This window comes from Hydra viridissima, unplaced genomic scaffold (assembly GCF_058129835.1).
Source record: "Hydra viridissima isolate aposymbiotic clone 2 unplaced genomic scaffold, HvirCarnegie_v1 scaffold_3, whole genome shotgun sequence".
Taxonomy (NCBI): Eukaryota; Metazoa; Cnidaria; class Hydrozoa; order Anthoathecata; family Hydridae; genus Hydra; species Hydra viridissima.
Window position 1 is genome coordinate 12,552,669 of NW_028324302.1, and position 16,206 is coordinate 12,568,874.

At 27.4% G+C, this 16,206-nt stretch overlaps 3 protein-coding genes across 3 annotated transcripts; 1 reads left to right on the top strand and 2 right to left on the bottom strand.

Annotated features, from left to right (window-relative positions):
• Positions 1-259: 259 nt before the first annotated feature.
• On the bottom strand, positions 260-1,078 carry LOC145180209 (DNA fragmentation factor subunit alpha-like). Its single transcript, XM_080055062.2, has one exon. It carries the CDS (start codon positions 993-995, stop codon positions 369-371), a length of 627 nt encoding a protein of 208 aa, XP_079911188.2. The 5' UTR covers positions 996-1,078; the 3' UTR covers positions 260-368.
• A 3,231-nt stretch (positions 1,079-4,309) lies between these two features.
• Positions 4,310-6,766, top strand: LOC145202528 (uncharacterized). Its single transcript, XM_090083072.1, has 3 exons — positions 4,310-4,434; positions 4,666-5,059; positions 5,328-6,766. The coding sequence occupies exons 2-3, from the start codon at positions 4,972-4,974 to the stop codon at positions 6,119-6,121; spliced, it is 882 nt and encodes a 293-aa protein (XP_089939198.1). The 5' UTR covers positions 4,310-4,434; positions 4,666-4,971; the 3' UTR covers positions 6,122-6,766.
• A 6,718-nt stretch (positions 6,767-13,484) lies between these two features.
• Positions 13,485-15,130, bottom strand: LOC149891067 (uncharacterized). Its single transcript, XM_090082770.1, has 2 exons — positions 14,605-15,130; positions 13,485-14,159 (listed from the first exon to the last, which is right to left on the bottom strand). The coding sequence occupies exons 1-2, from the start codon at positions 14,675-14,677 to the stop codon at positions 13,771-13,773; spliced, it is 462 nt and encodes a 153-aa protein (XP_089938896.1). The 5' UTR covers positions 14,678-15,130; the 3' UTR covers positions 13,485-13,770.
• Between the last annotated feature and the right edge of the window lie 1,076 nt (positions 15,131-16,206).

The window sequence follows — 16,206 nt, forward strand, 5'->3', positions numbered from 1 at the left end:
AATCACTGTTTGAAAATCAGAAATCTTTTAAGAAGTTAATTTTTACATTAAGTTTAATGTATTTAAGTAATGATGTTTAAATTTCCGAATACAGCTACTACTTTGTATTTCCTACATTGAATGTATGTATATTTAAACAGATAAAAATTACTGAGTACAAAAAAAAATTAATAACTAAAAGAATTCTGCTAAGGCTTTAAAAAGAATTCTGCTAAGGCTTTAAAAAGAATACATATTTGGAACATTAAACCTGTAATCAGTTTTTCTACTTATTTTATATTTTAAAGTAAGGTATAACAGAGAATATTAAATAAAGAATACTTTTAAAAACATCTTTAAAAAAAGAAATTAAAACAAAAATCCTATTTTTATTTCTTTCTTTTAGCAGAATCAATGAAATCTAAATTAACTTTTGCTCTCTGATATAAATTCAGCAACTGATTTGCTTGTGTCAATTCATTTCTACGCAGTAGTTCTTTTTCTGCAGTATTATAAAATACTAATGCTTCATCTTTTGAAATTTTAAGAAATTCAGGAAATGCTGAAAAACTAGAATCTAAAATCCACTCAAGTTCTTCATTAGATAATGTCATTAAAGAAACCATAGCTTCTGAAATCCTCATGTTTCTTAATTTTTTAACAACTTGTGAGGGTATTACTGCTGCAGTTGAAGCTACATTAAACATCTCTTGACTTTCTGAGGTTTCAAACTTTCCATCAGTAGAGTCCAAGGTTTTTGGAAAGTTTTCTTGGTTTTTACTTCGAACAAGTAAATAAGTATTTTCTGGCAGTAAGCTAAAATATTCCTCATCATCAACTAAAGTTCCATCTTCTGCTAAAACTACATGAATATCTGATGTACTGTGGACAATTATTCCAAAAGTGCTAATACATCTAACTTTTAACTCTTCTAAAGATGAAACTACAATCCCTTTGAATAACTTATCTTCCTTGGCAACTTTAAAAGGCCTTCTTTTTAAGTCATTACCTTCCATTATTCAAGAATGTATTTTTAGTAATTTGAACTTAATTCTAAATTTATACACACACATATATACATATATATATATATATATATATATATATCATTGTATGTATATATATTACATACAATGATAAATAAATGTTTTTTAAATTATTACTTTTGACAGGTTTTTAGGTTTGTTATTTTGATTGTTGCGTTGTGCATATAAAAATTTTAAAGTTAAAGGCACCGGAGCCGGTTACTTAGGGACCAAGGGAACGGAAGAAAGAAAGGAAGACTGCTTTTGAAATACAATGTTAACAGATTAAACGGAAAGACAGTTTTCCGCATGGTTTTACCTAGTACTGAAAAAGTTCTTGAAATTTGAACTTGCAGAAAGACTTTCTTAGTTTTTGTAAAAAAAAAAAAAACTCTAGAGGAAGTTCTCGAAAAATCTTGCTTAGTATAGTCCGGCTTGCATTATAAACAAGAGACCTTGTTTTAATTCATTTCAACCAAATAAAACTCTATAGAATTTATAACAACTTAAAATTCGTTAGAGCTTATTAAAACTCATTAAAACTCATTACCTCTCCTTGCTGCCGAGTGGGAAATGGAATGTATATGGCTTATAATCTGGTATGAATGTCCAATCAATGTATGGCTAATAATCTGGTATGAATGTCCAATCAATTGCAAATTAATAAGTTGTTACCATGTTTTCTTCAAGCACAACTGCACTCGCTTTCAGGAGGATGCAGATCAATCCTATCAAAAAACTACTCATTTGATTGGTTAGATACTATTTTCCATGTAGATCAATTGGACATAAAAACAATTATTTGTAGACCAATGCGACATCCTAAAAATCATGGAGAGACAAAGGTGCAACACCACAAACCATGACACTTATCTTGACGTGAGGCATAATTCTACGATTTATCAAACGTAGAATTATGCCTCACGTCAAGATAAGTGTCATGAACTACTAGTAGCTGTATAGACCAAACTATATTATTAATTCTGCGCAGCACCTGTAAAAGTTAAAACTTTTTTACAGCGCACCTCATAATTTTTAAGTCAGAAGGTTTCTAAAATGCTAGAGGGTAAACCTCGAGTATTATTTGTTTGTTTTCTGATTTAAAATATGAAAACTTAGACATTTACGAGGCATACAGAAATAAAGAATAATTTACAATATACACAAAAACAAACATATTTGGAAAATGTATATTAAAGAAAAATATTTATACAATATTTAATAAAACATTCTGAAGCCAGTTAAATATTTCTGTAATGCTGCTTTACTGATATTATTTTCTATTAGTTTTTTGATGTTTACATACTTTGTGTACGTAATGTAAGAAAATACTTAAATTTAGCAAATACTTTTAGATTGCAAATTCTTTAAATTTTATAGCAGAGTTAGTTTGGACTGGATTATTTAATTTTATTAGTTATTTGATTAATTAATTGCTTGAGGGCACTAGCAGCATTTGTCAACCATAGGCCTGGGAGAGAAGTAGGGAGTTGCATTAGTGCCTACGCTCATGTTATAGCTAATGACATTAAGGATATTTTGAAACGCAACTTAAAATAGAAACCTAGAACGAGTGAAGAAAATTAATACCGCAGAAAATATCTTTGAATGTATATATATTTTTTTCCAATTAAGATGAAGTCGAGTAGTATGTTTTTGTTTTTTTTCCATTTTGAAATTTTCAGTGCAAGAGTGTTATTACAATCGTATGACGTAGCTTATAATTTTTAGCGAAACAGCAGTAATGTTTCTAACATAAATAGTTTACCGCTTATGAAGATTTAAAACTTTGAAAAATTCCACAACAATGTTAGTTTAAGGAGTCATAACAAAATTATATGAAGGCCAAATGTCATGAATGAAACGCTATATAATAAATATTTATTAAATATGATTTGACTTTTTTAGCTTTTATTGCGAAGATAAATTTCTCCAACGCTAACATACAAAAAGGAAAAACTTCTGTTATGTTAACATCCAAGAATGAAAAATACTCAACCTACTTGTAAAAATCACATTCAAATTGAATGAAAGGTGCGCATAAAATAGATTCTTATTATATGAAAATAATTATTTTACAAAATTTTTGGAATACAAATTTTAAATACAAGGCTATAATATCTAAAATGTATAAAATTATCATATCTAAAGAAAAACATTATAAAAAGGTCAAAATGTATTTGAGTGCTTCAAAAACACGTACCACGTACAGAATTAAATCTGAGAAAATGCAGAATTCTAAAAAAAGATAAAGACTTTTGCAGAACAAGGAAAAAAATTTCTTAAAAAACCTTAAAATTTACATATAAAAAGAGAAGCTTTGATAAATGTTGATATCAATTTAAAAGTAAAAAAAAAAAAAAATTGAAAAAGTATAAAAATTTTTCAAATTAAAAAAAACAAAAAAAACAAAAAATTCTCTCCAGGAGAATCCCGCTTGATATCCCGCTTGATATCCCGCTTGATAGGCAAAAAAATCACTTAGAAGCGAGAATTTTAATGAGTAAATTGTTTCATAAATTAAAAATTACACTTATATGTATTTTATCCCTAACTTAAAAAAAAATCTTTGGAAGCATGAATATTTAAACAATTTTAGGATAATTATTGTTTTTCATATTTAAAATTTAACATTTTATTCAACGTCAGTTTTGAATGTTTGTACCAAGTATGAACTTATTAGATTGACAGTTATGTACCTTCTATCAGTTATTTTTGAATACCTTCTACTTACTATTGAATATAACTTAGATTAACTTATTGTCTGAGTTTTATTTCCTTGGTGATAGTTGACTAAAACATGATTGACGAAGAAAACGACGATGGTAATGATAAACAACAACAAAACTATTAGTAATTATATTGTTTCTGATTTTCAGCCTGAATTTTTTAAACGCAACCAACCAAATTCTTTTACAACATTATTTCAATCTAATTATCAAATTGTACATGGTTTTATAAAAATAGACTTTACAAAAAAGTTTACACTGTGATCCATTTTACTAGGTGAATCATTATACTACTTTAACCATCATACGACGTGAATCATTATACTATGTGGATCATTATACTATGTCGAACATTATGTGAATATGTCGAACATTATGTGAATATTGGAAAAGATTTTTAAAAACTTTTAACTTACTTAAAACGAAACTTACACTTTTTACATTTGTAAAAATTAATATTCGTAAAGGAATCCTATATAAATAAAATAGCCATGAAAAATCCAATTTTTTTAATAAAGATTAAGTATTCGTTGTTAATAGTTCTTTGTGTACACTTTACATCTATGCATAAAAGTTTAATCGAGGTGTTAGTTTCGTAGCTGTGTATCTAAAAACGCATTATATCATTTACTGTAAACTCACTTTATTCATTTGTTTTACTTCTGTTTTTAAATGTTTGTTGAATACAAGAGTCAGACATCGTAAGTTATTTTTTTTTTTGGTTTGATTACATTTTTGACGTTTTTTTTAAATATTGATTATTTATATAAATGTTATTGGAATTCATTTAATGCTGGTACAAAAAAAGAGAAAGTTTTTATTTCAAAAGTGGCTTAGTTTATCAAAAAGAACAGCTTAACACGTCAAATACTTTTTTTTTTAAATCTATTAAAAGACAGCAAATTTTTTCAGTTGGTTTTTTTTTCAAACAGAAGTATTAAAAGTGGAGCAAATGTTTTTGGAAGCGATAACGATATTATTAACAGCAACTTAGATGATTCGGAAAGACGCCAGTATCAAAGTTATGTGCATATGACAGCCGCTTTTGATAACTTTTTTAAAATACGAACCATGACATTAAACAAAGTTGAAAGCAAAACATAACAACAATAATATTTGCATATGGAACAACTGCGAACTCCCAAAATTACATTTTTCAGTTTTATACATATAGACCTTTAAAGAATTTTTTTTTATATCGAAATTTTTAAAACGTGGTTAAATGCCTACTTAAAGAAATGAAACAAGTTGCCTCAGGCTACACATTTGCTTTCAGGCTAGTGAAAGTGTTGCAAGAGATCAAAGAATTACTCGATTATATCAAAGGTAAGCCAATTTCAAATTATATATAAATTTCTCCCCTTTTCGTTACTTTGTAAACACTTTTACTTCGCAGTAAAACGATGCTCAAGTTATACGGGCTTTAGCTGCAAATCAAAATCTTTTAAGCGATCTATTATTTTGTGCAGTTTGCTTCGTGTAAATATTATGGAAAGATTGTCGGTCTGTAACATCTTTTTTTAATGTAATAAACATAGCTTTAGTATATTAGTATTTATATGCTTTAGCTTTTATAAATTTTTGTAAATTATAGATAAACAAACTGCATTTATTGCTTACGGACTGCTCTTGGTGGCGTCGATAATATTTATAGCAATCGTTATTTTTACTTTTGAAATTCTGAAATCGTTTTTGAGAATAAAAAAGTTTAAGAAGTCTAACATTGCTAAGAACCCACCGCAGAATGTTTCGGATGAGTCACATTTAGTTCCTACTATTACTGATATAAAAGAGCCTAAGTCAAACGCTTCAAATATATCAGAGCCAATTGCTAACTCCAGTATTACTACCAATCCACATTTAGTTAGAAATGAAGAAATAGAAAACTTAACTTATGATGAATTATTAGTCAGGCGTCCAAATGATGAAGCTGAGAGAACGTTACTTATAAGCTCTGGTGCAAAAGCTAATTTAGAAGATAAAGGGACTCAGATAAATTTAATCCCAAATTTAGAAATACAAAAGAATATCAAACGCAAAGGAAATTGCCGCTTATCAACACAGAAGCAAAATTATACCGAGGAATCGATAAAGTTGCCTTCAAGATACAAAAATGGAACAGATGTAAATAAAGGCTGTCATAACCTTGAATCTTTTTCCAATGACTGGAATACTTTTCATTTTCAGTGTTCGAGCAATAGATATCCTTTACATAAAAATGATACGCTGAATTCAAGAAACTTTTCAATAAGTCAATCGGAATCAGCATATGAAACCTTTGATAGCGATGAATCATTAGCAGATTCAATTTATAACGAAGAAACTCAACGCACTCGTAAACTTGGTAGGCGAGGTGATGGTTTTTCCTATATCGTTTGTGATACCTAAGCTACCTCTTATTTTAAAAATTAAATTATGGCTGATGCCTCCTTTAAAATTACGAACGAACATATGAGATAAGTTTTATTTTATTTATCGCATTACTTATCGTCAAGACTTTTAAAGGAGATACACAATTTTTAAAGTGTAAAAAAAAAATTCTACGACAAAAAGTTGAAAGTTTAACAGTTGAAATTATAAAAATTACAAAATATTTTCTAAATATTTTTATGAACATGGAAAACCGAAGTAGCTGATAAATTTAGCTAATTATATTATTTCAATTCTATTGCTGTGAGCAATAAGAAGAAAAGCATGAAATATATTTTTACTTATACTATTTTTACTATTATCATTTTTATCATCATCTTTGCTAAAACTTTTATTAGCTATAATTAGCTGTCATTATTATTTGCTAATAGTAATATAAACCTTTATTTATCATTAGCTAATATTATTAAGGCTGAGATTTAGGAAGCGTAATTACTGCCGTATTTAAACGTGAAAAATATCCCAAAATAATACTTTGAGAAAGGAAATTTCTGGAAATTTTGTTTTTGTCAACTTTTCTTATACTTTGCAACTTCATTTTGTTTTGGATATTGTAGAGATTATTGGTCTTGTCTACATTTTTTTAAATATACATTGTTATAGTACCAGTGTTTTATTAAATTCGTTTAACAAAAATCAAGACTTCAATAGATGATAAAAACATGCAATACAAGAGGTGATACTAATTAGCGGAATAATTCTTATAAATGATTTGTGACGTTCGTCAGCTTTGTTGAGGTGGTTTACGTCAAGATTGATGCACGACTTGATTTTTTTGTTCATTGTATAAAATCTTTATCACTTAATGAATGACTAATCAACTTCTAATGAAAACATTTTTAAAAGCTTGCATGAAAAGATTGTGTTAAATATTTTGTGTCTAACGTTGGTTCGCTTTTCCATTTAACGTATTTTCTTAACTAGCTAATATATTTTACTTAAACAAGAAATATTTTTTACCTAAATATATATATAGAAATAAATCTGACTGAATATAAACAGATATAAAATAAAATAGGCACCATTTAACTTCTTATTCTTTTAACGGTTTTAAAAAAGGACGTTTAAAATGTTCTAAGAAAAATAATCCGCTTAAAAGATCTCAAAGATAATCGAACTAAATAAAGTAAAGTAAAAATAATCAACTTATCCTACTTAAATTACCTACCCACTACCTTCTGACTACACTTTCATAAACCTTCTATGATGGTCGCTGCTCAGGAAAGAAATTTTTTTTAAAAGCAATCTTTAAACATTAAAAACAACCTCTTTGAAAAAAAATAAAATTAATCTAAAATTAAAAAAAATTTTTAAAAACTCAAGTGAAAGTTTAGTATTATAACGATCAATGGGTTGTTGTTTATTTTAAAAAACTCTCAAAAAGATGCTTTTAAAAGTTCGGATATTAATTCTTTGATTTTGAAACTATAAAGCTATTACAACGTCTTTAGTTATCGTTTTGAAGTTTAAACAACTAGTTAAGAGTTTTTTTTGGACCATTTGGGAAAGTTTTCAACGTTGTTAAATTTATATTATCGATATCAAAGATTTTCGACAAATGCAAGAATTGAACTTAAAGTTTCAAGTTCACTTGAAATTTCAAATTCAATTTTTGGATTCTTTATAACTTTTACTTTGAATGTTTTTCAGAGGCCATGTAGATAAGTTTTGAACAATTTTAAGAGCATTTCCGTACAACTATCTGGAAATTTTTTCAAACAAACAAGTTTCTAACAACTTGTAAATTACACTTAAATCGGTTCTATTGTTAAATTTATTGCAAAATCTTAAAAAGGAAACTAGTTTTAATGTAACTTCTCATTAATTCAACAATTTATCATTTTATCTGATCTCAAGAATTTATCATGTTATCAAATTAAAAAAATTACTGATAACAAAAATTTGATCGCAAATTACAAAAAACATTTTAGTTGCAGCATTGAAAATTTTTTCTTCCTGTTTCTCTTTTAAAATATTTTGAACAGAAAAAATTGTGTGTGTGCTTGAAAGAATTTCTAAGTAAGGTTTTAGCAAAATCTTACGAATTTGAATAAACTCTCTGAACATTGTTTAAGAATATTCAGATTTTTAATAATCTCTTCGGATTCCAAATGATAGCAGGTGAAACCCCAGAGATTTGGAGGAGTGCTCTTCCCTGAAGCTATTCTTATGTCTGTTTTTAGCACCAATTGTTACAGTAGGAACTCGTCATTTTGAGAACTTGTTAAGCAATAAAGCGTCTTGGATGAGTTAACATTTATTATCTGTCAGAGTAAAATGGCAAGAGTTAGGTCTAGATACCAAGTCTGCGGAAGATGCAATATCAGTTTGAGCACCAACTAGATTGTATTTATCGAACGTATTCATCTACCGGAATGTTGTCCCAAGAGAAATGATAAATAATTTCTTTTGATCTTTAGCAAATATCATAAATATAATCTTAAATTAATCTTATCTAGTGAGTATCTGATACTTAAAATTTTTAATCTTACAAATTAATAATTTATCACTTAACATTAAAATAAGTATTTAAAGGTTAAAAATGCAAGTGGAATCTTCAAACAGCTCTGCTGTGAGGAACCATTCTGTGTAGAATAGACTTATGAATAATGTCCTGCTATTTATTATTCGATTACATTCTTTAGCAAGGTATCCTTCAATAAATTGAGATTTTAGATTAAATTGACTTTTAGCTGTGAACCTGATGAGTCGCCCCAGGTGCATGAAAATGGAATTTATCAAAAGGATCCAAAACCATTAAAGAGAGCTCAAAAGGCTTATTGGAAACTTTTTTTGTTCTTGGTATCCCAAAAAAAACATGTAAAATTAATTTTGAATACATATTGTTTACTAAATTATGAAATGTACAAAGTTGTCTAAAACAATAAACATATTTGTTTTAAGATCTAAAAAGGTGAGATCTTTTCGCAGATTTTCATCGATGCAAACTTTTGATGCTTAAGATATGTTCCAAAGGAAACATATCTTAAGTGTATTTCAATCTTTTAATTTACAATCTTAATGCTGTTCCAGTTGTTCTTCAGAACTTTTAACAGTTTTTTTTTTAAGTCCAGAAGTGACTTATTAAATAACTTGCTTCATCCCACCATAATCAAACAAGTTTGTCCGTTTCTGAACTGCCTTAAATCCATGTTACAAATTATATATAGTGAATAGTTACAATAACACAACAAGAAAATGCGTCCAGCTGCGGTGTGTTTACAATAGCCTTCGCTACAGATTCTTTTGGCTTGAATCCAAAACATTTGCATAACGAAATAAAATTAATTGGTTAGAGTATATTTCCGCTAATTTTATAGAATTCAAATAAAATTGTCAAACGCAGAAAACAAATGGTTAAACATTTACTGTACTTGTCAAGTGTGCTGTTTAACAAAGATATAGATAAGGAAATTTATGAAAAAGGGTTTTTTTTTTTTAGCTGCTCTTTTTAGTGTCTGTTTTTAAAAAAGAAACCATCCACTGCATTTAGATTTTAAATTGATAAAATTTTTAGATATTTGAAAGCGGTCAAAAAACCAATTAATTTGTAAAACTTTGTATTTTTTGTATTTTAATTTGTATTTTAGAGTCTGATTAATACAATTATAAAATTGACCATAAATATTTATGAAATGTTTGATTAATTTTGTAGAAAACTTTTCATCCTTTTCACAAGATATGTTCCTTTTTTTTTAAAACTACAAGTTTTTAATAAGCCATGGAAAACCCGCATTTAATGCTTTCTTTTGCGAGAATTTTTTATGAAAATATTTTTTTTCTAATTATCAAGTATTAATTGCTTATTTAATTGCCATAAGAGTTTAATAGACGTGTAAGTCGATCTTATCCCAGCTACTAAATTATTACCAAAATGCACTTCCTTCATTTGTATAACTAATTCATAGTTTCACAGAAGTAAAAAGACTTTAAAGGTAATCAGTTATCATTTGTATATAAGTTGTTAATTTTGGGTATTAAAAAAAAAAATGATTTAATATTTTTATCCAGCCAGATCAAAAGTGAAAGACCAACAAAAGGCTACAGCTATTTGAAGTACCTGTTTACAACCACTGAACGAATCGTAGGTATCCTTGCAACAGATCTGACAACAGACAAAAATGTGGATGAGAAGTTTGCTCAAACTGTGTTCAAAAAATATATTGAGGTCAGAACCAACACCACAGTTTTTAAGACCGGAGGAAAATCTAAAACAAGTTTCAACAGTAAAAAAGAAAATTTTTAAGCTGTTTCATATCGTTTTATTTACACCTTTAACAATTGCAATTTAGATGTTCCATAGATGGTGATCAGTTGATATTAAAAGATTTTTAAACCCTTTTGTATCTCGACTTTTAAACCCTTTTTTATTAGACAATTAACATAGACAATTAACATATACAATTCACATAAACAATTGGTTTTATCTACAAGTTCATTTAGTGTTTTTATTTCGACCTCTAAGTCACGGTTCTGTGAAATAGGTTTTGAAAGTTAGCTTTTGATTGATATTTGTCTCTGTTCTTGATTCGTTTATAAAAATCATAAAGCAGTTACAGGATTGTCCCGAACCTTGCTAATTAAACTATTATCACTTTATCAGTGTAGATACTATTGAGTTTGCAGCCGTTATTGCAAAAATAGTTTTAAGCTTTAATGTGTGAGTTATATTTTTCCTGTAAATGTACATGTGTGTCCACCTGATGTTTTGGCTGTTTCCTTTTTTCTTTGTTTTAATATTTTATATTTGAATCGAGTAAAGATTAAAAGCTACGTTTATGATTGCTTTCGTCCCCCACCCCCCACCCCCCACCCCCCACCCTCCATACATAATCAAGATAAGATTCAAAGAATATTTTTACTACTGTTACAACATTTATTTTTATCATATTTATATGCTAATTTTCCGTGTATTATTGTGCAAAAATTATTTCTGATGTCACATTGTATGTATTATATTTCAAAAAGCTTAAATTATGCATCAATTTTTAAAATAAGTTTCTTGTAAATATCAACAATTTTTTGAAACGAGCATTAAAATGCCAAGAATTAATATTAGTAAGAAGACGTACACCTGTTTAACCATATAATGATATAAATTTTCTTCCTCATCTTGAAGGGTCTTAACTTGACGATTTCTTTTTTCGTGACATTACATTTTAGGTGTTACAATGGTTGATTACTCAGCATTTTTATGCTCCAATCATATTCGCTTTGAGTTTTTTTAAACTAATTCAGCTAAAAAAATTCTTTGAAGTTTAGAAATAGGGAGTAAAAAATATACCAAAATGTATGCATTAAAAAATATTACTAACATATAAGTATGGGTTTATTCATAGGTTTATTTAAATCAACGTTTTAAATTAATCATTTCAAACGTGACACCTAAAATGCAAGCTGTTGATACTAAAGGTCATTTCCTAGAAGAAAAAAAAAGGCTTTTATTGTTCATACTGACATCAGTCATAATTTCTGGATCAGTTATTTCTAATCCAAATGCCTGAAAACCTAATACCAACCAGTCTACCTTTGATCGTTTCAAAAGCAAACTTAATAAATACTTACCACCTTCTTTACAAACTCCTTTTTTACCTTTTTCACCAGCTCACTTTTTCAATTCCATTATTGTTTAAATGCTTTTAAAATTCGCCAAGAAAAATTCCATAAAAATAGGTTTATTATGTGAATTTGAAGTGAATAATTGAACTTCTTTAAAAATCTTCTGCTGAAGATTCTTCTAAAAATTGATGATATCCTTATTTTTTTTTTAATTGTGTTTTAGTCTGAATTCAAATATCATGTGGACAGTTGACGACTTTTTAAGGTGGAAAAGTTGTTACATTAATTTATATTTCTTACAATATATTTACATTAACTTGGCTGTGATTTAATGCCAACCATTATGAAGAATTTTGATATCGAAATTTTTTTAATGCTCTTTTAATTTCATAAAAATCTTTGAAAAAAGTTTCAAATAAACTAATAAATTAGTAATAAAAATACAAAAAGAAATAATTTTAAAGACATAACTGTTGTTTTCTAGGGGTATTAAAAAAGCTGCTTGATTGTTTGAATGCAATTGGTCAGTTTTAAATCTATAATGAAACCAACCGTTGCGCACGTTTACGCAATGAAAGCTTTCTTAAAAACACAGAAACTTTAGTTTGAATGAAAAATTTATTTATATAATTAAGATGACAAAGCGATAAAGATGCTATTCACTTTTTCGTTAATTCTCATAAATCTGAATTTGAGAACAGAATCGCAGCCTAATAACTTTTAAAAGAATTTTTTTTCCCTAAAACATTTTGTAAATTTCGAAACTTATTATACTTTATTGCTTCCAAATATAAAGTACAAACTAAAATCTGTAGGCTAAATAATTTTGAAGTTGTATTTTAATGGTGTAAGAAAATGGTGACTCAGCCACTATTAGGGTGTTTAAAACTAAAAGAGCTGTGATTTTTAAAAGTTTCTGAATCACATCTTGCTTGAGGAAACAAATATACTGCAGAAGTTATTCATTATATAATAATTCACATTTATAAAATTGGATTTTTTTTTTTCCATGTATCTATTTCTTTTTTTTAGGTTCTTAGCAAAGTTCAAGCGTCAGTAGAATTTGCAACATCTAAGTTTTGTATTCTATGATTGTAGATTGCCGTTTACTTCTTACTTTTTGTAAAAAAAAATTCGAAAATAAATTAGATAAAATTATTTTCCTCTATTTATCAAATTTTCTCTTTCTTATTGATATGGTTAACTAGCTTAGCAACTATTTTTTAAGTTCCGGTCGATATACAAATGTTTGTATCAAAGAATATTAGTGGTAGTAAAAACTTATTAAAACTTTAATTGAATCTAAAATAAATCTCACTTGGCTAATAGATAATATATGTTAAATATTCCAACAAGGCATAGTAAAACTTTTATTCTTAATGAATGCAATTTAAAGGAAGGTACAAACATTAACTTATACCCCATTCACACCAAAAATAAAACTTGTTTTAATCGTGGTTATTTAAACTTATGACGCATTTTTCCGTTCACACTGCTTTTTAAAACCATGTTTCAAAAAAATGAGTTAAAAAAAACGGTAGCTAAATAAAACACCGTTTGAAAAGCATGTGTTATTAAAACTCGGTTTTGTTGGTGTGAATGGGGTATTAATCAGTAGACTTGATAAAGTAGTTGAGAAAGCACAAACTAGTATAATTGTCGGAAAGAAGATTTACGAAAAAAGATTTGTTTGAAAAAGATTTATTTACGAAAGAAGATTTGTCTTAAAAAACCCTTTTTTTTTTCTTCGGATTCCGTAATATTATTGTGTGTTTTGACGAAAATGAAAAATAAAAATAACAGCAATGTAAATGAAATGTAGAAATAAAATATTTTCAAAATATAATTAGACACATACTAAGATACACCTAGTTATAAAATATTTCTTTAAATAGTATACTCTCGTATTTTTCATAAAAATACTTTCTTTTGCATCATCTAAGAGATAACTTCGCCTCGGCAAGATAAATTCTGTTGACGAAGAAGTTTTCATTTTTCAAATTATTTTTTCTTATAGTATCGCTCGCAAGGTTTTTTTAATTTTCCTTTTAAAATATAAATGAGTATCCATCACCCCTCACGCCTAACTTTCGTGTACTTCCATCAAGAATGGGGCTGTTTTGTGTCAGATGCTCGCTCCATGAAACCTCTGCTTGGGTTTTACTATGTATACACTGAGCGTTCTCTAGCAATGGAGTTAAATGAAGTGAGTTTTTTTCCATTGGACATTGTTTTTTTGTTAAAACATTTAGTGATCCAATTTCAATTTGATCTTGTTCCGGTATCACTATTGTTTTAAGTTCATCATTAATACTCAACTTTTGTCTAGCTTCGCACCATTTTTTTGTGCAAATTAGTAACAGTATTTGAATGACGAGTAAAGCTAAAGTCACTGTTACACTGACAACAACCGTTAAACTGAATTTCAAAATGTTTTCTAAAAAGAAGCAATCCTGTTATGAATGATTAAAGTAAATCACACTTTTTCTGATATGTATACATACATACATACATACATACATACATACATACATACATACATACATACATACATACATACATACATACATACATACATACATACATACATACATACATACATACATACATACATACATACATACATACATACATACATACATACATACATACATACATACATACATACATACATACATACATACATACATACATACATACATACATACATATATATATATATATATAATGTATTTATAGAACATATATATAAAGTATTTATAGAACATATATATAATGTATTTATAGAACATATATATAACGTATTTATAGAACATATATATAACGTATTTATAGAACATATATAATGTATTTATAGAACATATATATAAAAATAAACAAACCTCTTATCATAATTATAGCCATTCGAATTTCCAAGAGAGCTTTCCACAGCATGTAAATAAATGAATACGACATTACCCTCTGCAGATAATAACTTTTTAAAATTCAATTTTAATACCACCAATATTTTCTTTGGTCGTTTTTTTTCACAATAATCAAGCGCTTTTTTTCACGCTATATTTGCAAAGTTTCTTACATGATTTCATATTAAAGAGCTATATCTATATGAACAAAAAGCGTTACCTGCGGTATTTATAAACCTGACCAAAAATTTGAGACAAAATTTTTTTTGGTTTAAACAATGTTTATATGGCTTTGTGCTGATCTTACTATAATCCTTTTGAGCCTATTTGAAAACGATAATGGCCAATCAGTGATAACCTTTCAATTATGCGATGCTTATTAATAAGTCAATCATTGTTTTTTAACATAAATTTGTTTTTCTGTTAATAACTACTAACTTTATTCATTCGACAATCGCAATAAACGTTTTAAGGAAAAGTTTTTCTTTATAACTCTAGGTAGATATAAAATAAAGTTTTGTTTATATTAGAAAACCTTTTGGTGCGCTTGTTAATTATTTATCAATGTGTAATGACACCAAGAACAAAACAATTTCATAGGAATGTGTTTAACACGCTTATAACAAAAAAATGTTATTTAAATGTTTGTTTTTTACAACTTTGTGACTTATTTTGAGTTGCAGGATATATATAGTTCAGAACTAATATTTACAAGGAGTATGGCCTCTAAGGGGCTTTATAATAGTGAAGCTGAATAAAATACTTACAAGTATGGGTTAAAAAAACAAACTGCTTGACTTGTTCGAAAATGTTTCGTTTTAAGGAGTTTGCTAGTTTTTTTTTCCCCTTTGATTTCTGCTTCAAAGGTTTGGGAACAAAGTTGGGAAGAGATTGATCAAATGCAGATTTGCTTAAACTAATTTGTATTTGATTTTATAAGAGTCAATTTTTGTAATTACATGGATGTCAGTAAATTTTTATTTAAATCAAGAATAGCATTGTATATTATTACATCATTCGTTATTATATATTATTCATCATTAATTTTAGTTTTTCCTTCACTAAATTGCCACTTCATTTCTAAAAATATTTCTTCATGTTAAGTAATCCCAAGGTGCATAATTATTAATCCTGGTTTTTACAAATCTTTTAACAAAATAAAAGCTTATCAGTATGATTTAGTTAATCAGTAGAAAATAATTTAGATTTATAATTAAAATATATTCCCTACGTATTTACCGTTTTTTTAAAAGTATATTCCCTAAGTATTTACTGGTTCATATATTTGTGTACCATACTATAAACAATTTGCTCTTCACAATTTGTAAATTCATCAATAATTACTTAAGGTATTAAAATTTGCTTAATTCTGTCATGCTGAAGATAGCTAGAAAAATTCTCAAATTTGAAATGAAATATGTTTGAATTTCCTTTTTTACAAGGTAAAGTATTTTCCGCCTTTAATTGGTAGGAAACAATTTCTCCATATAAAATTGTTTTGGAAGAATAAAATTTTATTTCTTCTTAAAAGTTTATTTCAATATTCCTTGGGTTACTAAGTTGATTCGAATACTTGGGAAA